The sequence below is a fragment of the Vipera ursinii genome (assembly GCF_947247035.1).
Source record: "Vipera ursinii genome assembly, chromosome: 1".
Lineage (NCBI taxonomy): Eukaryota > Metazoa > Chordata > Lepidosauria > Squamata > Viperidae > Vipera > Vipera ursinii.
Genome location: NC_139512.1, coordinates 285,579,979 through 285,604,153, shown reverse-complemented (window position 1 = coordinate 285,604,153; position 24,175 = coordinate 285,579,979). Strand labels below are relative to the sequence as shown.

The window sequence follows — 24,175 nt, the reverse complement described above, 5'->3', positions numbered from 1 at the left end:
CTTGTTCCCAACACTAGTGGAATAGCACTCCAGGGGAACAAGCAACAGAGGAGGTTAATTACAACTCTAGCCTGCATGTAGAATGTAGATCAATCAGAATAGAGCTGGAAGCGACCGTGGAGGTCTTCTAATCCAACTTCCTGCTCAAGCAGGAGACTCTATACCATTTCAGACAGCTGTCTGTCCAGTCTTTTCTTAAAAACCTCCAGTGATGAAGCACCTACAACTTCTGAAGGTCAGATGTTCCACTGGTTAATTGTCCTTACTGTTTCTTCTTAATTCCAGGTTGTTTCTCTCCTTGTTTCCATCCATTGTTTCTTGTCTTGCCTTCTGGTGCTTTGGAAAATATGTTCACTGCCTCTTCTTTGTGGCAGCCCTTCAAATACTGGAATCCTACTATCATGCCACCCCTAGTCCTTCTTTTCTCTAGACTGGCCATACCCAATTCTTCCAACCGTTGTTCAAGTTTTTGTCTCCAGGCCCTTAATCATCTTAGCTGCTCTTTGTTGCACTTTTTCCAAAGTCTCAACATCTTTTTTGTAATGTGATGACCAAAACTGGATGCAGTATTCCAGGTGTGGTCTTACTAAGTCTTTATAAAGCAGTACTAATGCTTCATGTGTTTTTGATTCTATGCTTCTGTTTATGCAACCAATGATTTTATTAGCTTTTTTGGCTGCTGCAGCACACTGCTGGCTCATGTTTAAGTGATCTTTCACTAGGACTCCCTCTCACAGTTTCTATTTTTGAGCCAGGTTTTGCCTAATCTGTACTTGTGCCTTTGTTTTTTTCCTGCTGAGGTGTAAAACCTTACTTTTCTCGACATTAAATTTCTGTTGTTGAATAGGGCCCATTGTTCAAATTTGTCAAGATCTTTTTGGATCCTGAGCTTGTCTTCTGGGGTGTTGGTTATTCTTGCCAGCTTAGTGCCATCTGCAAATTTGATGAGTGCCCCTTCTATTCCCTCATTTAAGTCATTTATGAAGATATTGAAGAGTACTGGGCTTAAGATGGAACCTTGTGGTACCCCATTGCTTACTTCCCTCCATGTGTATGTAGTATCATTAAGGACTACTTGTTGAGTATGATTTGTCAGCCAGTTGCAAATCCATTTGGGTGGTGATGCTGTTTATCCCACATTTTTCTAGTTTACCAAGAACTAGAAGTATTAAGTATACTATGTCCACAACATTCCACTGGTCTGCTAATTTAGTCACTTTTCCAGAATGATCTCAGTGATAAGTGTGGGAAACAGGATGCTGGACCTGACAGACTATCAAGATGGGGACCTTCCACATTTTTCTCCAAGTATTGTTAGATTCAAACTTTCATCAATGGTTTTGGATAACTTCCATCCTGTCTCCAATGTTTCCTTTTTAGGGAAGATTGTTGAGAGGGTGGCTAGCTCTCAGCTACAGAAGGATGAAGTGGATTATCTGGATTCTTTTCAGTCAGGATTCAAGCTGGGCAGCAGCATTGGTCATACTTGTGGATCATCTTTGGATGACTCAGGATGGGTATAAGATCTCATTCTAGAACTTCTGGATTTCTCAGTGGCTTTTGATACCATCAAGCATGGTATGTTGCTGGACTATCTCTAAGGATTGGGAGTGGAGGGCACTGTTTTGCCCTTGACCTTTGTGGTAAGTACTAATCAGTGCTGGTGGGGAGGAGAGATCCAGTTCTAGGCCCTTATTATATGGAGTGCCTCAGGGTTCAACTCTCTCTCCTCCTACTTAACATCTATATGAAGTTGCTGAGAGAGCCATTGACCAGGATGGGGTTTGGTACAATGGTGGGATTTGGCCAGTTTTCACCAGTTTGGCAGAACTGGTAGCTAATTTTTTGTTGCCCAGGCCCAGAATAGACGTCCAGAAGTGGCATCCACACAGAGAACCGGTTGTTCACATATTTGAATCCCACCACTGGTTTGGTATAATTTTGCTGATGATACCCAATTATATACCTCTACCCTATATCCGGCAAGTTCAGGTGCTGGCTCAGTACCTAAAAGAACCAGTTGTGATTCAACCCTAGCAGAATGGAGAGGTTGCAGAATTTTGCTCCCTCTTCCCAGGGCAGTACAGTTGATATCTCTGACTATTGATAGGGTAAAACTCCCCTGTATAGATCTGGTACACAATTTGGGGGTTTTCTTGTATGCATAGATCCTGCTGGAAAAGTAGGTGGCATCTATGTCCAAGGGAGCCTTTGCACAAATTTGTCCTATGCACTAATTGCACCAATTATTGGATCGGGAGGCCTTGCTCACTTCCCATTTGAAATACTGCAGTAGGGCTGCTCTTGAAGACCATCCAAAAGCTGCAACTATTCAGCATGCAATGGCATACAAAGGTTTGGGTGCACCGTGTTTCACCCAAGTAAACCACTGTTGCATTAGCTACATGGGCTTCCCAGTTGTTTTCCAGGTTCTAGTCAAGGAGATGATTATCATCTTTAAAGCCCTTCATAGTACAGGGCCAGAGAGATGATTGCAGGATCATCTCTCCCTGATGGTGTCTGTGTGCCCTAGGTCAGGCAGTGAGAGCGTACTTCAAGTCCTTTAAATGTTGCCATCTGGTGGGATCTGTTTCTTGGGGGCTGCTCCAGCCCTTTGGAACAGGCTCCCACCTGAGATCAGAGGAATCCTTATCCTTTTAGCCTTCTAGTTGCCTGTGAAGCATTGGGGCTGACTGTGAAGATGTTTGGCTTAGCCTAGGAATAAGCAACCTTGGCTCTTTTATGACTCGTGGGCTTCATCTCCCAGAATTCCTGAACCAGTTGAAGTCCACGAGTCATAAAAGAGCCAAGGTTGTCTACCCCTGGCTTAGCCCATGAGCATACAGCTACATTTGTCTTTAATTATATTTTATGGATTGTTATGAGCCACCTACAGTCTCTGTGTGATATAGACAGTCATGTAAGTCCTGTAAATAAATAAACTACAACCAATTGCATTTCTATATTTTTCAAGACAAACAATCAGAGATAACTAATTTAGGTAAAGCAAATGACAGGTCTATTTTTTCTCCACCAGTTAAGGATCATAGTGGAAAGCTAGGAGGTCTTGGAATTTACTATATTGCTCGCTCAATTTCTGATGCTAGAAAAATTATCCTCAGAAGCTGAACGTAGAAGCAAAAGAGATTTGCAAAATTTCCTTAGATTGGAGCTTTTCTGTATGGTCCTTGGAATCCCTAATATGGATCATACATAGTTTTAATGCAACAATATATCATTATTTTTTTATTCTATGCATTTTTGAAATAATTTATGTACATAGAGAGAATGATAAATCAGGAAAAAAATATTTCTTGCATATGTCATACCTTCAGTAAGCTGTTATATTAACTATTACTACACTGTTTCTTATTCTAGATAAATTTGTGATTATACATTTGGTAAGATGACTGATGCAGCGATAGGAACCTGCATTTTTATTAGGTTATTTCTTGAATTTTAGTTAAGTTAAAGGGGGAAAAAACTCTACCACAGTCAACTGAATTAAGGACCTTGCAACTTTATACAGGACCTGTGATTTAAAATAGTTTTTCCAATTAAGTTTTTCTTACATAAGCTGGACATAGTACATTAAGTTTTGTTTCCTCATCTACTTGCTTTAATTTAGCCTTTATGTATAGCAGCAGTGAAGAATTTCATTTAATATGCAGCTGTCATGAAATATATATGGCTTCCATTTTTTGTGGAAAAATAAAATGAAAACCAAGTAAGAGATACAATGAAAAAGCCTATTCCTCTACATAAGCTTCTTCTACTTTAACTACTTTTTCTCTGATCCCAAGAAGAAGATTCAGTTTTGTGTCCCATATTCTTTATGAAATATGTCCAGGTTCAATCCCTGGAATATTCTACAAGATCAACCAAAAAATGATGACAGAAATTTCTGCCTAAATCTTGGACAACTCATAAAAGTTGGAGTAAGTACCATTGATTCAAAGGAATAGAGGAAACCCAATCTGGTGCCTTCAAAATATCTTCTACTTACAACTTATAAAAATCCAAAATCTTGTTGCCTGAGAATTGTATAAATTATAAACCATATAGTACAAGGAGATAGCAGCAACTTGGTGAAGTCCAATCTAAGACACCATGGAAGATATAAAGTACCCCCGCTATAATTATAAACACTATAATTCCTGTGTTCATCAGTTCCACAATATGGATACAATTTTTTATAATGCAGTCTCCTGGCAATCTGTACAAGGACTGAAAGGGTCAGGGGCTAGCTGGACAATGTGAGGCAACCCAGATTATTTATTTATTTATTTATTTATTTATTATTAATTAATTGATTTTATATACCGCCCTATTACCGAAGGACTCAGGGCGGTTCACAGGGCAAGTTAAAACAATACAAAAAGGAAGGATAAAATAGAATTAAATTAATACTAGCCCACAGGATTAAGACAAAGTTAAAATTTAAATTTAAAATTAATTTAATTTAAAACCCCTCAGTCCAGGCCAGACAGTTCAAACAACCAGGTTTTTAGGTCCCGGCGAAACGAGTGAAGGTCGGGGGCAGTCCGAAGTTCCATCGGCAGTTCGTTCCAAAGGGCGGGCGCGCTCACAGAGAACGCCCTACCCCTGGGAATCACCTGCTGGCAATCCCTAACTGGCAGAACCCTAAGGAGGCCCTCCCTGTGGGAGTGCACAGGACGATGGGAAGCTGATGCTGGCAGCAGGTGCTCCCTAAGGTAATCCGGACCCATGTCATTTAGGGCTTTATAGGTCATCACCAGCACCTTGAATCTAACCCGGAGGGCAACTGGAAGCCAATGCAGCTCGTGGAGAATAGGTGTTACATGAGAGTATTGGGAAACTCCCATTACTACTTGCGTGGCTGCATTCTGCATTCTGCACCAGCTGAAGCCTCCGAGTGGTCCTCAAGGGCAGCCCCATGTAGAGATTAGAGCAGAAAGACACCACATTGGATTGGTGTCAATGAACCACTGAACCTAAGTGGTCAAAACCAGAATTACCACGTGTATCTTTAAGCTAAATATTAATAAGAACCCATCATTTGCCCAATAACAATAGCTGGAAGATGATAGGAAAGAGATAACAAACTCTTCTCTATGCCTCAGCAAGAGGCTGTGGCCTGAAAAAAGTATGGATTTAAAGACTGAGTTATTTCATGTGGGAGTAAATGGTGTTACAATACAGCAGGGGTTCCCAACCCCTGGTCCGTGGACTGGTACTGGGCCGCAGCATGCCAGCAACTGGTCCGCACAAACAAAGCCCCATCCATGGGATGCAGGCAGCACACAAAACTACGCACTCTCTGGTCCATGGAAAAACCTTTCTCCACAGAACCGGTCCCCGGTGCCCAAAAGGTTGGGGACCTCTGCAATACAGTACTGGTTTTCTGGAACCTGTCCATGGTATTGAAAAATCTGTCCCTTATTGATGCTATAGTTTCCAAGTCTTAAGTGCATCATGTTTTACAGTGGAAGAATGCATTTGATGTTTGCTTAATACCTGCTAATCCAGAAAAAGAATGAAATACAGTATAACTGGATCAGTACATCAACATCACTGCAAACAGAGAGCAATACCTGGTTTTTACCTGGTATTTTCTTATGAGGCACATATTGCCTTCCAGTTCCACTTTAATGTTGCTGCACTAAAACGACCCAGTGAAAATCCAACACAGAAACAGCATTTAGCTTGAGGGGACAAAAAGAAGACAGCTAACACTAGTGCGCTCTAATATCTCTGGTAAATGATTCCACCGAACAATGAAAACAGATTAAAGTTTTCACATTTCAAATAGCTTCTTAAAAGTATTATTTTCATCAGTGAAAATTCTTATTTTTCATTTTCCACTCTCATTTCCTTTGGAAAATTCAGAGGTGAGAAATCTAACAGAATGCAAGGATATTATCTTTACTATTGTTGCTATTCCTGCTTTGGCTCTATTAATACGTATATCCAAAGCCAAATTGATTGTCATATGATGATCAGTGAAACAAGAACTCTCTTAGCATTGAATAAGAACAGGGAATATTACCCATCTTGTGTAAGATAACCATGTAGAAATTGAACACAGTGCCCAATTGCTAGATTTTTTTCCCACCTTGGAAAAAATAGAAGCAATTACATTGGAACAAGAAATCTGTCACTCCTTTAATATTGGGCACTCTTGACAAAAGAAAAAAAATTGCTCTCTCAGGATGGGACCGTAAGTAATATGAATAATCCATGACTTGGCTATCAACAATTTTATTTTATTTTTCCTATTAACCATGTATTGATATATTATTGAGTGTATTAATACATTAAAATAATTATTCAGTTGTTGCCTTGAATATACTACGTTCCAGTGGGGCAAATTACATCCTGTGTTTCCAATAGGTGAACTTGGAGTGGCACACCTATTCCTTCAGTTATAATTTTATCCCTCTCCTTCCCTGCCTCCCACCCACCCACCCACCCACCCCCACCATGTTGTGTTGGGTTGGGCTGAAATAGAAAAACAGGCTATCACCCACTGAGCTTCCATGACTGAGAATGGAATTCACCTTAACTTGTATTTCATTTTGGCCCTGCAATCTTCACTTGGGTCGGGTAATAAGTAATGGTAGAAATCGTGTCAAATAGAAATCCCAATAATACAATGCAGGCCCTATTTCTTTGACTGCTCTAAAATGAAGCCAAATCTAAATTTCAGAGATTAAAACATTACAGATAGTCTTTGACTTACAACAGTTTATTTAGTGACCATTCAAACAGCACTGAAAAAGTGACTTATGACCGTTTTTCACAGTTATGACCTTTGCAGCATCCCCGTGATCATGTGATCAGAATTCACTTCTTTGGCAACTGGTCCATACTTCTGACTGTTGCTGTGTCCCAAGGTCATGTGATCACCTTTCATGACCTTCTGATAAGCAAAGTCAATGGGGAAGCCAGATTCACTTAACAACCGGCTTATTAACTTATCAACTGCCGTGATTCACTTAACTATTGAGGCAAGAAAGGTCGTAACATGGGGTAAAACTCACTTAACAAATTACTCTCTTAACAACAGAAATCCTGGGCTCAATTGTGGTCATAAGTCAAGGACTACTTGTATCTATTTGAACGTATTTGTTAGAATTATATCCCACATTTCCTTAAAGAAAGGCCAAGGTAACCCATATAATACTATATGGCTTCCTCTACAGTAATTTTTCCCACAACATTCCTGTGATATACATTGGGCTGAAGAATAGTGACTGGTCCAAAACTGCGCAGCGAGTTACCTACCTGGAGGTGCAGTAAGGCTTAGAAAGAGGAAATTAGCACTGAACATTTGCAGTCAGACAGAAAGATAGGAAGCTTATTTCCACCTGTCATCTTTAATCTTTGGTTTATACTGAATGTTAAGTCAGAAATCAAATAGTGGCTGATGTTGTGGGTTAAATGGATGACCACTGCTTGCTAAACAATCCAAGGTTATATAAATCTGCCTTACTGCCGGTATTATGTCTGAACCTCAGCCTTTGTCTGTGCTGTAAGTGCTTTCCCAGGGGGACCTGATTATGTGGATTTTGCCCTTTACACTGATGGTTCTTTGGCTAATAAAACTCATAAAATGAATTGCGCCGAGATCCTTAATTTGCAATGCCTTAACAACTGTGTATGAGGAGGAAAACAAAAAGACTTACCATCGTAAAACTATATCCTATCAATATAAATGTCCTCTATTAATCCTAATACTATTATCTTTAACCAAAGGGAGATGAGGCTTTTCCCATAAATAATTATCTTTGAAGTGTCTTATATTTCCTGAATAGTAACTCCCTGAGATGGAAGACATCATAAAAACAGGGGGTATCCAGGGAAGTAGAGCCGCCTCTATTGGGGGCTTCCGGTGCCTTTCTTGAGTTCCACATCCAAGAAGGCAGACCTGGAAACAGCTGCTGGTATTTCTTCTCTCCTTTCTCATTGTTGCCTCATTCCACTTTCTGCACTCTGGGGAAAAGTGACCAAACCTATATCAAACCTTATCATTGCAGAGGGAATCAGGACCTGGTAGAGTAATTTTTCTCCCTGATACTATTTGAGAGGATTTGCAGCCATGTTTAGTGATGCAGTATGTTTTTCCCTCTATGTACTTCCTCTGCAATTTTCTTTCCCTATAGAAACACAGGCTCTGCCAAAATGCCTCAAGGCTGCATTTCTCATACCTCAATACTGTTTCTCTTTATGACATGGTGGCATCTGAAAAGCCAGTCATTGTGTGCCATGGAAACTGCCTTTCCAGTTATTGGTTGTGTTTTGTTTCTGTTGTAAACAGTTCTATTTGACGGCCAATTAATGATCTTGGCACCAGAAAATGAACTCTAGGTAGCTATGTTACTCTGTGCTGCATTACTACAGAAAAAAAAATGCTCATTAACCAGAGTATATAATGAACTGCTTCACCACTATCAGAGGCAGCTCACCACTGTAAGTAACCATTGCTTTCTTGACCGTGTAACTTGCAGTTGGGTTTTGCAAGACTAAGGGGTTTTTTGCAGGCATACTAAGCTGCAAAACCCCTTAAAATCCAATTTTATATTTCAGGTGCCTATTTCACCATCTACAATAGTGGATTTCATCAAAATAATAGACTAGAGTATTTGGAGTACAGTCTACACAGAGAGAGATGTAATTAAATAAGAGGTTTGCCATCAAAACCAGTAAATATACTTTCTGCCCAGCATAATAGCCATGTAACATACCCATTTTGAAGATAAAATTTGGCAGCAGCAGGGTAAATATATTATTGTTGTCACCTCAATATGGTACAACTATAATCCAATAGGGATCCGAGAAATGGAATCCAAAGCAGGTGGAAGGTGATTGGATAGCTTTAAATAATAAGATCGGCCTAAACTTTCTCATTGGCACATCATATAAGAACAAAATGGGGCAATCCCAATGCTTCTCTGACAAGCTAAAAGATTATAAATAAATAAAAACAATACAGAATCCTAGAAAATCACGGAATCCATTTTTTAAAAAAGCACTAAACTCTTATCCTGCCTAAAGTACTGTAAAATGATAATAATTAGATGATTTGCCATCTCTTCTGAAGCCATGGCCCTATATTAGTACACAAATATTCAATAAGGAAAGCACTGATATATCATAAAAAACCTAGTACTTTATTTTTGTACGATATAATGCCAATGATTTTTACCTCAGTCAATGGAAGCTTATGATTAATAAAAGATAATTCATACATCATGATCTCTTTTTAATTTAAAGCTTAGATTTAATCTTATCAAACAAAAATCTTACTGAACCTACCAGGTATGGTCTGTGTGTGTTTTTAATTTACCTGGCACAAATATTTAGCCTGCAAAAGTATTCTTCCTGTTGCTGCTCTTTTTATTTCGTCTTGAACTCAATCATAATTACACTTGCTCCTAAATTTCCTGAATAAATGGAGAATTTTAATTTGAAATGGCAGGACAACAATTGCTCTTATTAAAATTGGTGATTAGGAAACATGAACCAAAAGCTCTTGGTCTGATATTTATGACCTCTGCAGAATGGAAACAGCTGCAGCATTCCTAACACAGTGCTGAAAAATACTGGTCCTGGATTACATTATTTTACGGGGCCATGATGCAATTCTTCCCTTGTTTCCCAGCTCTGGAATGTTTAGAAAGATCTTAAGAAGATAGATGTGAAGATCTAGTGCTGCAACAGATCTTATACCACCAACATAAAATAAATATTATTGTAGCACAAGTCATTATCTTATTTGCTTCTATAATTCCTCAGTGCCAGTTCTAACTCAGTACTGACATTAAAATCAGGATCTAACATACAGTATCATTAATTTATCCCGACTGCCAGGCAAACAGTTTTTTCAAGACCTATACAGCACCTTGCATTTTACACGACAGACAAAAGACTTGTATACAAAGTCTTCCCCTTTCCTTATCACATCTTGATTCCCTTTTGTATTTAACCACATATCATGACTTCTTCGTTAGCCACCTCCACCTTCCCCATTCTTTGCTCTTTTGCCTCGTTATTTCCCAGAAGACACATACAGCTTTTTCACTGACTGGCATGGACTTACTTGATATTCAGTGCTTTTACTAATTTATTTATTAACAGCACAATTCTGTGCAGGCTTCTTCAAGAGCACCTTTCATTGTAGGCAGTGGATATTTTCTGCGGCTAAATATCACTTGCTTCCTCTATTTCCTCTATACCAAAAACAATAAAAAGAATTCATTGTTTGGTCACTGAAGACAGACTGCCACTTTCAACATACAAATCAATCAATTTTAACAAAAGTCTCAGCTGTTAGCATTACACTTATTTTTATAAATGCTTTCTAACGTATGTATCAGTATATAGAGCTTGCTTGCTGTGCCCTGATACACAGAATTTTAAATCTCTTCTCTTTTACTGATGTAATGAAAATAGTGCCATTGTAGCAAATCTTTTTATGAATATTTCTCTTTGTTTTTGCAGAAGATACTGCTCTCTCCCCTTAAGGCTATGTAGAAATGTGACAAGATAAATGGAATCCTCCTTCCTAGCACACTCATTAAACGATATAGATACTTTCACATGCAAAATGCCAATCCATTCCAATAAAATTTACAGTATTTCAAAGATATTTAGAATAGGATTAGCCAGGATTCAATGATTATGACAGACAGAAAATATAACTGGATTTGCTCTGTGATATAGATGCTAATTTTGATGAGCCTTAATTTATTCAATATTATTTTCTCTTGGATGCAGCTGAATAAAAAAATGTTCTAAGAGCACAATGTTTACTATTTATTTATATGCAATCCTTCCTCTTAAAAGAACCAGGAGTGCACAAAATCACAAAAGTACATCACTGTGCAGTAATTGAAACATTCAGATAGAATCTAAGTGAAAATACCCAAACCCACATACAAATCTGTAAAAACACTAACAGCAAATAGTAATTTAAGAAACATTTTAGTTCAAGGACAACTTATTATTTCATGCAACATATTATCTCACAGGTATCCAGATGAATAGATGTGTTTTAATTTTTACCTACATCTTGGATGGTATTATATAAGTGGGGTGTCATCACTGAGAAAGCTCAAGGAAAAAAATCAAAGGAAAAAACCCAGTGTTTTTCAAACTTGGCAGTTTTAAAACCTGCAAATGGGGGTATTCTAGGAGATGAAATCCACATGTGTAAAGTTGCCAGTTTAAGTTTAAAGGTGAGAAGAACTGGCATACAGCCATACACACCAGAGGGACCATAAACATAGCCAGTACTAACACTAACCAACAGACAGTATTGGGGATGGTCTGAAGTTCCTCTCAAGGGAAATACCACTGACTAACATTTTCTCTGGGATAGATTTATTGTAGAATAAATCAGCTTAGCTTTCCAAGATGGCTGGAAAAATCTCGTCACATTGCGCACAAGGGAGGCATTGACTCAAAATCGTCATACTCTTTGTATGGGGACAAGACCTTCATTGCTGATGGTATTGTTCTTTGTAGGATTCCTGGGATATAAATAGGATGACAGCCCTCATAACAAGAGCACCAGGAATGAAAATATATTTATCCCATGTTTTGCTTTCTCAGCCCTTTTGTCAAAATGCTCACTGCCATTGTTGTTGTTTTCCATTTGGATAATTTAATGGGAAAATGGTGGAAGGAAATAGGTTGGTTCGGTCCTAAAATGGATTGCTTTCATCTGGTATGCTCTGCCCTTTATTTAAATATCACATTCGTATGTAAAAACTGTAAGAGTTAATGGGAGCTTACTGGAAGAAAAGTTAGATCTTCTGCTCAACTGACATTTTTTTTTACTTTTAGCAGAAGTATGGATATTACCTGAATGAATGACAGTAAGAATTCTTGAGCTCTAATATAATTGCATTCACTTTCATCATGAATTTCTGCTGTCTTCCTTCTGGCATGCACAATATCTAAAGCCAAACACTCTCTTTTTTTAATATATTGATTAATTATATGCATCAAGTCATTGATGACCCTTAGTGACCACACTGATAGATTTTTCTCCATGAGTTTTTGAACATAATCCCTCCACAAAAAAGCCATTATCATCTTTTCACACCCTAGCCTCCTGGTATTAATAATACATAATAAAATGATACATTAAATACCGAACAGCTTGCTGATCTTTCATAACTACCAAAATCTGATGCTTGAGGCAGCCACCCTCCTCCCTCTAATTATACTGCTAGTCCTCTTGCTAAATGAATGTACAGAGTGTTAACATTATATTTCTTGACCTTAAAAGTTCAATCTGATCTATGCCTATTTTGAAGCAAATCCTAATTAGTTCAATGAGGCTTATCTCAAATCTTGCAACAGAAAACTGCAAACCTCTCATTTGGCTCTCTGTCCTACAGCTAGCACTGCAGGACTCTGGATCATCCCGTAATTACAGCTTTTTCCCGTGCATATTTTATATTTGGAAAAATGTAAAGAAATAAGTTAATCATTGAATTAAAAAAGCTTAATGGTGAATATAACCAAGTGTGAATTGTAGTAAACTCAGGTATTAAATACAAAGATGCAATGACATTTGTTTTCCTATAGACATTTTAATAATAAATGCTTTTGTGGCTCATTAAAGTGAAGAAATATCTAAAAATGCATATTGTATATGTTATACAGAAAAAGTGACTTTAATTTAACCATAGATAATTGCAGCAATTTCAATAAATCACCCAAGGATCAGAATAACAGAATAACAGAATACTTAGAAACCAAAGGTGTTGCTTTCTGGAAGTGTGAGAGCAGCAACTTTCAGTTGCCTATGTGCAGAGGATTGTGGAGTGTAACCATAATGTTACACTTATGGTTACTTTATGGAGCCATCAATGAGGCAATAAGCTTGGAAAAGAATTGCAGGTTCACCTATAACTTAGAAATAGATAGCAATAAAAGCTTGCCTGGTGACCCAACGTCTTCCATTCATTCTGTACTTTTATGTACTGTAAATCTATATTTTTAAAAGTAATTCTTATAATATTAGAATCTTTAAATTGCTCTAACAAAGAAGTTTTACTTCTGTTCAATCATGTCTGATTGTTGGAGACTGCCTGAACAAGTCCCTGCAGTTTTCTTGGCAAGCTTTTTTTAGAAGTGGATTGCCATTGCCTCCTTCTTACGGTTGAGACAAAGTAACAGCAAGTCACAGTAACAGCATAACAGAGTTGAAAGGGACCTCAGAGGTCTTCTAGTCCAGAGGTTCCCAACCTTTTGGGCACCAGGGACTGGTTCCATGGAGAAAGGTTTTTCCACAGACTGGAGAGTGCATGGTTTTGTGTGCTGCCTGCATCCCACGAATGAAGCTTTGGTTGTTTTTGCTGGCATGCTGCGGCCTGGTACCTGTCCATGGACTGGGGGTCAGGGACCCCTGTTCTAGTCCAACCCCCTGCTCATGCAAGAAATCCTATACCATTTCAGACAAATGGTTGTCCAATCTCTTAAAAACTTCCAGTGTTGGAGTGTTCACAACTTCTGGAGGCAACTTTTTCACTGATTAATTGTTCTAACTCTCAGGAAATTTCTCCTTCATTCTAGGTTGGTTCTCTTCTTGATTGGCTTCTTGTCCTGCCTTCATGTGGTTTGGAGAATAGTTCTACAACTATCAATCAATCTCTACAACTATAATTATTCTAAGTCCATTCCAAGTACTTGTCAGTTGAATCCATTTCCAAGGCCCAGTTTTTCCTTAAATATTATGAAACATCTCATGGGTTATTAGACTTCTATTGTTCTGCAAAATTTTCATTGATGACTAAAAGAATTTCCCAAGGCCACATGTGTCATAAAGTTTTGAGCAGCTAAACAAAATAATTAAAGTACCCTATGACAGCTTTAAAGGGATGCGGTGACTCAGTGGATTAAGACGCTGAGCTTGTTGATCAGAAGGTCGGCAGTTTGGCAGGTTGAATCCCGAGTGCCGCATAACAGAGTGAGTGCCTGTTACTCGTCCTAGCTTCTACCAACCTAGCAGTTCGAAAGCACGTAAAAATGCAAGTAGAAAAATAGGGACCACTACGGTGGGAAGGTAACAGCGTTCCGTGCGCCTTTGGCATCTAGTCATGCTGGCCACATGACCACGGAGACGTCCTTGGACAAGCACTGGCTCTTTGGCTTTGAAATGGAGATGAGCACCGGCCCCTAGAGTCGGAAACGACTAGCAGGCATGTGCGGGGGAACCTTTACCTTTACCTTTATAACAGCTTTTAGCACTTTTTCTGTAATGTGCTTGGCATTTGAAGGAAAATAGTATGCACATGTATTAATGAATAATTATAACATGTTTCCCAGTGGTGGGATTCAGCCAGTTTGCACCACTTTGGCAGAACGGATAGCTAATTTTTTGTTGCTCAGGCCCAGAATGGACTTCCAGAAGCAGCATCCACACAAAGAACCAGTTGTTCACATATTTGAATCCCACCACTGATGTTTCCTATCTTTAATATGACACTTATAACATTCTTCACTGAACCAATTAACTCAGTGAGGTGAGAATGAATTTCAATAGAACAGAGAAAAAAAATGATTTGTTTTCAAAGGGCCTCAAAAGAAGCACTTTTACCCAAGTCTCTTGCCATTTTCCGCAACCAGGGATTATTTTAGCAAATGAGAGCAAAAAGAAAAAAAATGTATATCATTTAAAGCCAAGAATGAAATGCAGTGGTAGGAATAGCACAGCTACTATCTCCTTTAGAAGACACTAAATAACACACATCCCGCTGAACCAGCATTTGACACTTTTTCCTATACAAAAGTCTTGCTGCAAGTAATAATAATAATAATTTTATTTATATACCACCCTTCTCCCGAAGGACTCAGGGCGGTGAACAGGGCAGATATATAAAAAATACAAAAATACAAAAGTTAAAAAAATTAAACATATGCCCAACTAAAAACAGTAAATACATATATTAAAAATGACAATAAAAACCCAACCCATCCCCCATCAGGCCAGGCTGGCTTGTTCAAATAAGAGTGTCTTCAGATCGCGACGGAAGGAGCGAAGGTTGGGCGCCATCCGAAGCTCAACCGGCAACTGATTCCATAGCTCCGGGGCGCCCACAGAGAAGGATCTCCCCCTGGGGGCCACCAATCGACATTCTCTGATTGGTGGCACCCTGAGGAGGCCCTCTCTGTGGGAGCGCACAGGGCGGAGGGAAGTTGATGCCGGCAGCAGGTGCTCCCTAAGGTACTCCGGACACATGCCATGTAGGGCCTTAAACACCATTACCAGTAGGAAAGTGATAAGTTTTTTAAAATAAAAAATAAAAATAAAAAAATGCCTCAGGGGAAATTTGAAAAACTCGCACAAGGACACAGACAATATATACTGTAATAGGAATGATAAGAGCTATGGGGAGAAAGGATTCATTGGATTATGCCTAAGCAAAAATTATTGTCACATCCTCGACATCTTTGTGTCATTACTACAAAGTTTGCACATCCTTGTTCATTTCCATTTCTTCCGATATTTTTCTCTCTTTTGCTCTGCTCTTTGTACAGCCAGATAGCTATAATGAAATGCAATGGTGATATTGAGAGCAAATTTTCAGTATAGAAAAAAATGAATAAAACACATTAGTGTATCAAGCTGATACTTTGATTGAAAGGAAAACAGAGTGACAAAACGAACCATTCAGGTGATTTATTACTGAAACTGAATTTTGTTGTTATTGTTGTTGTTACTACTGCTGCAATTCCTAGTTTTGAAAAAATTAATTGGATGTGAGCACAGCTTCGCTGCTGACAAGCTAAGCACTGCCTGTGACAAATAACAATTTTATGAATATAACAAATTTATTATTCATGGATTTCACACGTTCTCTTTTAACCAAAAAGCTTTTTTCATACTAAGAAAACACTAGTGCATTCAAAGTCTGTTGTAACGGCCGTGCATATGGCCAGGCCATATTCTGTAATATATATCTAAAGGCAGCCACTGTACAGCCAATACGTGCAAACCTCAAAGAGGGAAGAGGCCGAGTCAGTAATTCAAAACTACTTCCATGCTCTATTCTCTAAGCTCACTTGATAATTCCCCAGATTCTGCATCTTTATTTTATTGAGACTATAATGTCTGTCATATATTGGATTGATTAAAATCATACTTCACCCTAAATATTTCATCTGTACAGTAAGCTTCAGCACTATCCTGTAACTACAGTTCAGAAAAATCTTTTTGGCCTTTTCCAAGAAAATGCATTTAAGACTTTCCATATATACTAGCACAGTTCCTTGCTATCTAAGAGGTCTTCCATATCATTAAGGTGCTTTTGAATTTCTACATAATCTGAAACACTCATGTTCCCAGATAGATAAGGGGCAGCTGCCTACAGGCTACTTTCCAACAGGTGGCAGATGGAAAAGCTGATTGCTTCCTAAGCTATTTGTTTCTTTTCTATGCAGTCCAAAATTTTAGTACAAAATACTTCAGAACTGTTGATCTGCATAAACAGTATAGCCTGCATTTCAATAAATATTGTTAAAGTGTTTCCAGAAATGAGTGTAGCTGCTTGCCAGATATTGATATGCAGCCATGATGTTACAGTGTTTTAGATTTACTTGTTGAACAATTTATCAAATTAATGTTTTGCAAATATGCAAGTTAGTACTAGAAATGTATAAATAATAACTGGTTGGAAAGGAACGGGACACATTTTAATTTATTTATTGGATTTCTCTATCTGCCTGTCTCAAGTGACTCTAGACAGTATACATCATAAAAACAATTAAAACAGTACAAAATAAATATATATAGTTGCTAAGTAAAACTATTGCCATGTGTGTTAATACAGCCAAGAAACAAGACCCTTAGCAGACTCAGGGCCCCAGGCCCAGGCACACAACCAGGTCTTCACAGCCTTAGGAAATGCCAAAAGGGTTGGGGTCACCTTAAGGCAGAAAGTTTCAGGGGGCAGGAGCTATGACAGAGAAGGCACGTCTCCTTGTATTCCTTTATGGAATATAAATGGAATTATAGTTATGGAATATAAATGTAAATAATTACCAGAACAATATTTTTATTAGGATTTAATTACATAAAGTTGGGAAACTGCTGAAAAATCTATGTGAAACTTTATTTTTTTGTAATTATCTACCCATTAATACATTTTAAATATTTTTACTTCTAAAACTTACTGATAAGTTCTACTTCCTAGTAAAAAGACCCTAACCTAACATATTGGGTGATACTCTTTACTGAATTTTCACTTATCTTTTAGCTAATTTGTAATGCCGAGAGACTTATTCTGGGAGCATCATTTCTTTTGGTTGATAAAATGTATTTTAAAATTCTGTCAAAGCCTGACCAATGCTGGAGGCAGATGGCTTACACCTACAAAAAGATTCATATGTTGTCAGATCAAAAATTAAATTCTCATGTCCTACTTACAATGATCTAATTGGTCACTGTGGAGACAGAATGCTAATATTTGATAAGTCTTCCAATCTGAGACAAAATGGCTCTACTTTCAGTATTTATTTTTATTAAAGCTTAAGTAAGTGTTAAAAAAATTGCACTAGAACATGATGCATTAGTATAATTCTAATCTACAGATAATACTACGCTTAGAAGCAAAAGGTTGCAAGCAGTTATTTCACAAGATCAGCTGCCACTATATTTTTTGTATTTTCTTTTTGTGTTAAAGAGAATACTCCACTGATAATGTTGCTTCTTATTTCAGCCAGATAACAATCAATATGATCTTTTTTTTCTGAATGAACTTTGCCTAATTTCACATTTTTGTATTTGACTCTGATTTACTCTGATTTTATTTCGTGTTGATAATTTATGTTAATATTTAGGGAGTTAACTTGGAATTACCTGTATAAAAATCCAATTAATAAATACTGTAGTCTAAATAAATGGATTTTACCAAGAATTACTGCACTAAGAAAATGAAAATTGGTAAATTAATTACCAATTATGTATGATGTAGCTCAATGTTATGACTCATTCTTTATAACAGTGGTGTTCAATATGACTCTTCCTCAAATCCCACAAATGCAAGAAAACTGAAAAACTGTTGTGAAAAATTCCCATTGCAATTAAGCTGTGGTTACCTTCATTTTCAAGGCCAAATTAAACACCCTGGAAATCTGGAATCATGCTGTAAACGTGCCACTGACATGAACTTTCTTATTACATCAAGACAATCCACAGATACTCAACATGAAGGCAATAGAATTAGTCATTATGTCCAAACAGCAGATTAACACTCTGCTTCTGAAGTTGCCCTTCCCATAATGATCAATTTAGCAGAAGTCAATTAAAATATTTATCTCAATGGGAGTAACAGGGCTATTCATAATACAAGGTACCACTCATTTTAAAGATGAAAGAACAAAGCATGCAAAATAGTAATTACTACAGATGTATGCAGCAATCTAGTTATTTTTGCTAACAAAGCAAAAAGTGCCAACACATTACCAAAGAAATATATTCTCTCTGGTGTCTTTCAGTAACATTTCTAATGAACTGCAGATGCTTTATGAATAATTCTAAAAATCTGCTCAGCATGTACCCAACTTCTTTCTTTTGTGTTATTATAAAATGCTTTCCTATCATATAACAGAGTGAACACAATTATCCAAAAATTTATTAATGAAGATATATTCTCACTCTAAAATGAATACCGGTACTCCAGGAAATTTTATTATTAATATTATTAGGGCTATATTGATATAAATAAATTTTAGTATATAAAGAATTGTATACTGACCATATAGTATGATTTCATTATAAGAATCCTGGAATTTATAGATTCATATTTTATGAATAAAAAGGTTGCTGCTGAATGTAATCAGGAATATATATTCTATTATTATGAGGATACTTCCTGGATTTCTGAATATTTTTGACAATAGAAAATAGATGTTTAAAATATATAATGTTGCTTATTATGACAGTTTACTTTCTCTTTAAAAAAATTGACACAACAAACAAATCTTGCAATATGTAATATAAAATAAAATCTGAATATTTAGGGAGATAAAATATATCATAATTATAACATTATTTAAAATATTAGTGAGATGCATAGGATATAAATGTAATAAATAAATAAACAAATAAATAAATAACATTATTTAATATTTTTTCATGTTTTCTCAAAGCACAAAATCTTCTAGACAGAGTTCTATGCTCTAAGAAGGTTAAGATTTGTGCAGAAATTCATAACAGAAATATGTGATCCCTAAACTAGCCATTTCCAAAGTTTCACTAAACTGACAAGTTTATTCTGGAATTAGCCTGGCACCTTTCATTATTTTATTTATCCTATTTTTTATCACTAAAACTTTGCCAAAGTGGGATTATTTCAACCTGAGAGTTAAGATCAACCAGTGCGGTTGCAATTGTTAGCACTTTTCAAAATTAGCAGTGGTTAGTCAGAAAACAGAAACCATGTGAGAGAAAAGAATAGAAAGTGGGACTTTAGGAAGTTGAGTTTAGTGATCAGTAAGCAGTAACAGCCATAGACTAAAACCTCTAAGACAGAGTCCACCAAAGAACTTGCATTCTTGCTACTGAAGGCCTTCTCTGCACTACCAATATGGTGTAAATTAGGCATGAAGCAATGGAGAAAGACAGGCAGGCTTCAGCAATCCAACAGGACCAGTCAAAGCAAGGAATTAAGAATTTAGTCAGCAACTAGCCATCCTCAAAATGGTATTTTTCCTGGGACCTGTCCATGGTCCTGAAAGATCCTTTTTTAAAAAAAAAAATTCTCCTTTCTGATCTGTGCTTTTTTCCTGGTTTGGCACTCCACTCTGATAAGCCATCTATTCTCCTTCTTTCAGCATCCACCTTGGGCTCAACAATATTTAAACTGTGGAATGAATGAATACGAATATTTATATGTATATCTATCTCCATCTACGTATATATGTGTTTTGGACAAAACTTATATTTTCATTGTTCCACAACAGACAATATTGAGGCAGCTGCCTGTCTACGCAAGTATTGAGCACCTTTGCACAGAACAAAGTACAGTAGCTGATCAATTTTATAAAAGCATAGACAATTGTTTCTATCTCTTTACGTTAGAAAATGATACAATAGCTGTTTTTCCAATGAATATAGTAGTTGACCGCAATAATTAAGATTACATCCCAATACTCTAAGCTATTTCAAGACTCAAAAGACTCTCTAGGATGCAGTTTTAATAAATTACCAGTAGGCATTCTTCTAATAATCCCAACAGTCATAACCTATAACTTGCACACCTTTTGTAGATTATTACACCTGACAGATACTTGTTTAGGAGAGAACATCTGCTGGTGAATCAAGATAGGAACATGGTGCTTAGACAGACAGAACTGTATTTTGCTCACTGACCAATAAAAATGCAATCAATAAAATGAACAAAACACAGCCGTTCCCTAACAGCAAGAACTATTAGCAATCATTAGCAAAGCTTACACATAATGTAGAAAAAAATGCTACTTTTAGAGAAATAAATTTACTTTGATTATTTAATAGATAATGCAGATAAAAGCTATCAGATTGCCCCAGAAATTTAAATAAAAGAGGGGTAATCAACTGGTGATGAATGTCCCTATAGATTTGACAATACAGAAGAACATGGTTTGTGGTTTCTGTGGCATAGAGCTCAGTGTCTACATGATATTAATAATAGCAAAGATTTTAGATAACCTCAACCAATATAGATATTATACTGCAAATTTCTTCCAATCCACAAGTCATTTTCCAAAGATCTAAATAGTTCAAATATTTAAATTGAATAAAATCCCCATGAATATTTCTTCATTTGACAGAATAGGACATTGCATAAAAAAAGATTGGAAATTATGGAATGCAAAATAGGTACACTAGTCTCCTGGGGAACTCTGTGCTTGAACCCATAGGTGTGAAAATGAAAATAAAAACATGGGCAATAATTGCTGATATTATGCACCATCTGTAAAGCAGAGGCATACAACCACAAAGTTGGATTTGGGTAACTTTTTTAGTCAAGTCTCAGAACTGGAAAAATGCATTTAGAGTACATATGCTAGAGGAGACACACAAACATGCACACACTGCATGCAACATCAGCACTCTGTGATAACAGAGAAATGTTTCTATGAAACTTTGGAAATATGAAGCAAAATGATTTTTTATGCATAGTATCATATTTAAAATACAAAGTATCTAATTCAGCCTCACAAATTTGTGCTTAATTAACTTGAATTCACAATGCATTTTAAAAATTCAGTTATATTATTTCAATTTGGGTACTAAAACAGACAAAAGTTCTATGTTGATCTCAAATTAATATAATTAACATAAAGTTACTAAGAGCTTACTTTCTGTAGATTAATACAACATGTGTTGCATCCAAAGAGGAAAACAGTTAATTACATTAACCAGCTGTAAGAACATTTTCCTGAATGATAAAATATCAGTTCCTTGAATTAATGATGCAAAGGTTAGTCACCATTTCACGTAATATTTTCCACTCCTTCGCCCCCCCTCTCCTTCTCTCTCCTTCTTAACCTAAGCTGAAATCTCTTCTTCAGTCTGAATATTTTGTATATAATAGTTGTTGTATTTCCTTAGCCATCAGAAAGTTTAGCTGGCCATTCCTGTACTCGTAATATTCTCACAATGGTGCATGCCCATTGAAAGAGAACAAGGTTTCTCCCATCAGCTCCCAGGGTGGAAACATGTGTACAAAAGTATGGCACACACAGAGGAATTAGCCGGGCAGAAAGGAATTTGTGAGGAAAAGATGAGCAGCAAATCAGCTCAAGGAGAGTGAATTGCCAGCGTTATGTCCTAGGTAAGGTTTCACAGGGTTAATTCCAACTATCCACTTAAGTCTTTCTCTCCGCCTGTCAGGAGAGAGAGCTGACTGAAAGTTGAAGAGGGAGGCTGAGGGGGATGGCGGATGTCGCTGTGAAGGGGAAAGGCAGAAAGAAGGCACTTACTTTTATAGCTGGTAGCCCAAGGCTGGTAGCCGTAGTAGCCTGTAATCCGCATGATCCTTTCCTCGATGGATGTGAGTCCTATGGAAGCACTGGTGAGGTCTTCCACGGACCTCCATTTCATATCCTCCTTGATCGCCTCATCCACCACCAGATATTTGAGCTGCCGGAGTTGAGGGCTGATGTCTGACAGCCTCCTGGGGCTGACATCAGGCGACCTCCTCATGCCACTGGAAAGGAAGGAGCAGCAGCAGCAGCCGGGATGAAGAAAGGAAGGGGAACAGCCAAAGCAAAGCAGGAGTCAATCAGGGCAAGCTTTCTTGGGAATATTCATTCATATCAGGAGAAAACTACAACAACAACAAGGATCCGCCAAAGATAGGCAGCTGGATCGGGGAAACTGAGGAAGGCACTTAACACCCCAAAGCGATGCCCTCTTAGCACAGCTTTCCCCATCGGGTGCCCTCCAGGCAGGCTGGGCAACAACACCATCCCCCCCCCCACCCGGCAGGAGCTGTAATCCGACCCTCCTGTCTCAGCAGATCTTTTAACAGACCCGGCAGCAGCCCCTCCTGGACACACCACGTCCTTCAGCGGCGAGTCCGCTAGAAGAGCCCCGAGATACCTCAGCGCATCCCGGAGTCGCGGCGCGGGAGAGGAAGGAAGAGCCGGGCGCGCTCCACCTCCCCTCCGCCGCCGCGCTAACCCGGAAAGCTCCAGGCGAACTTGCAAGCCCTCCCGGCACATCATCCCTCCCTCCCTCCCTCCCTCCCTCCCTCCCTCCCTCCCTCCTCCTCCCCGTTGTTCTCGGCACCCAGAAAGGGAAGACCGGGGAGAAGAAGAGCAATATTTTATATAAATAAAATTATTATTATTATTATTTATTTAAACTTTGCTCCCACCGGCCCCGCCTCGCGCTCCGGCCGAGGCTGCGGCGGCCCGACCCCGCCGCGGCTCCCTGGCGGAGGCAGCGGAGAAGGGGAGTTGAGCGCCCGAAGCGGAGCGGGGACCTTGCCCGCTCCTCCGCGCCGCCACCCCGTCCTCCTCCTCCTCCCGCCGCCGCCGCCACTCACATCGCCATGCTCTTGCCCCTGGCCGTGCCGCTGGGAAACTCGCGGATCCCCATGGGGAACAGCAACGGGGGAGCCGGAGCTCCCAGACTTCTGGGAAGGGGCAGCCGATCCGGGCTGGCCGACTCGACGCGGACCGAGAAAGAAAAGCTGCGAGAGAGGCGCGGCGTGAAGTGACCGGGAAGAGGGACGTCGCTTGTGCTGGCCACGGCGGCGGCAAGGAGTTGCAAGCGGACGGCCGGAAAAAAAGAAGAAGAAGAAGAAGAAGAAGGGCGCAGCGGCAGGGCGACTGCTTGCCTCCACGCCGGGCTCTCCCCGGTGCACCAGGCGGAGGAGGCGAGGCGTTGGTGCCTGGCTGCAACCTGCTGCTGCTGCTGCTGCGCGTAGGTAGGGGAAACGAAGCGAAGGTAGAGGAAAACGCCCGCCGACCTGCTCGCAGCCAACTCCACTCGCTCGCCTGCCCGCCTCCTCGCTGGCTCGCTCGCTCTTGCGCTCGGTCGTTTTTCTCTCTCGCCAGAGGGGGAGCCCGCTTCTCTCCTCCTCCTGCCTTCCTCTTCTTCGTGAAATGAGTGCGGCCGCCGATAGGGGGAGCCCGGGAACGTTTGTGCAGAAAGGCAGTGGGGACAAAAAAAAAAGAAGAAGAAGAAGAAGGAGAAGAAGAAGGCAAAAGAGGGCTTGGAGAGAACCGTTCAGGAGTTTGGAGGGTTTGATCGCGCGTCTTCTTCCCTCCACCCCCAACCTCCCTCCCACCCCCGTAAGGTAGAAAATAGTTTATTAGTTACTGATTCCTAGAAGTCTCTTTGGCTGTAGTTGCCCGAAGCAGCAAAAACTTGTCCCGTTGACTGGTCTGGATAAGTAATGAGGTGAACGACTGTATCGCTGGATACAGTAAGCCCCCCTCCTCCCCTTCCCCCCCCCCACCCCGCCTTCGAGGCTATAGATCGGTCATCCTCGGTGGGAAAAGGACTGCAAGGTTTGGCGCAGGAGTGGGCAGCGTGGAGCACAGGGGCCATCTTGCAGCCTCTAACCCCTTTCTTACATCGCCCGGAGCGCCGTCTTGATTGTAGCGCCGTATTGCAACTCTCTCCCGATTTAGGTGTAAGGTTAAGAAACGCTCCACGTTGTTTTTGAAAGGAAAAAAA

At 39.1% G+C, this 24,175-nt stretch overlaps 1 protein-coding gene across 1 annotated transcript in view; it reads right to left on the bottom strand.

Annotated features, from left to right (window-relative positions):
- SLC35F3 (solute carrier family 35 member F3) overlaps positions 1-23,089 on the bottom strand; it is a gene marked incomplete at both ends in the record, with an annotated part of 128,742 nt that extends 105,653 nt beyond the window's left edge. Inside the window, 2 exons of the mRNA XM_083379496.1 lie at positions 21,967-22,193; positions 23,037-23,089. Of these exons, the coding sequence (XP_083235622.1) occupies positions 21,967-22,193; positions 23,037-23,089 (280 nt within the window). The remainder of the gene's footprint in view (positions 1-21,966; positions 22,194-23,036) is intronic.
- Between the last annotated feature and the right edge of the window lie 1,086 nt (positions 23,090-24,175).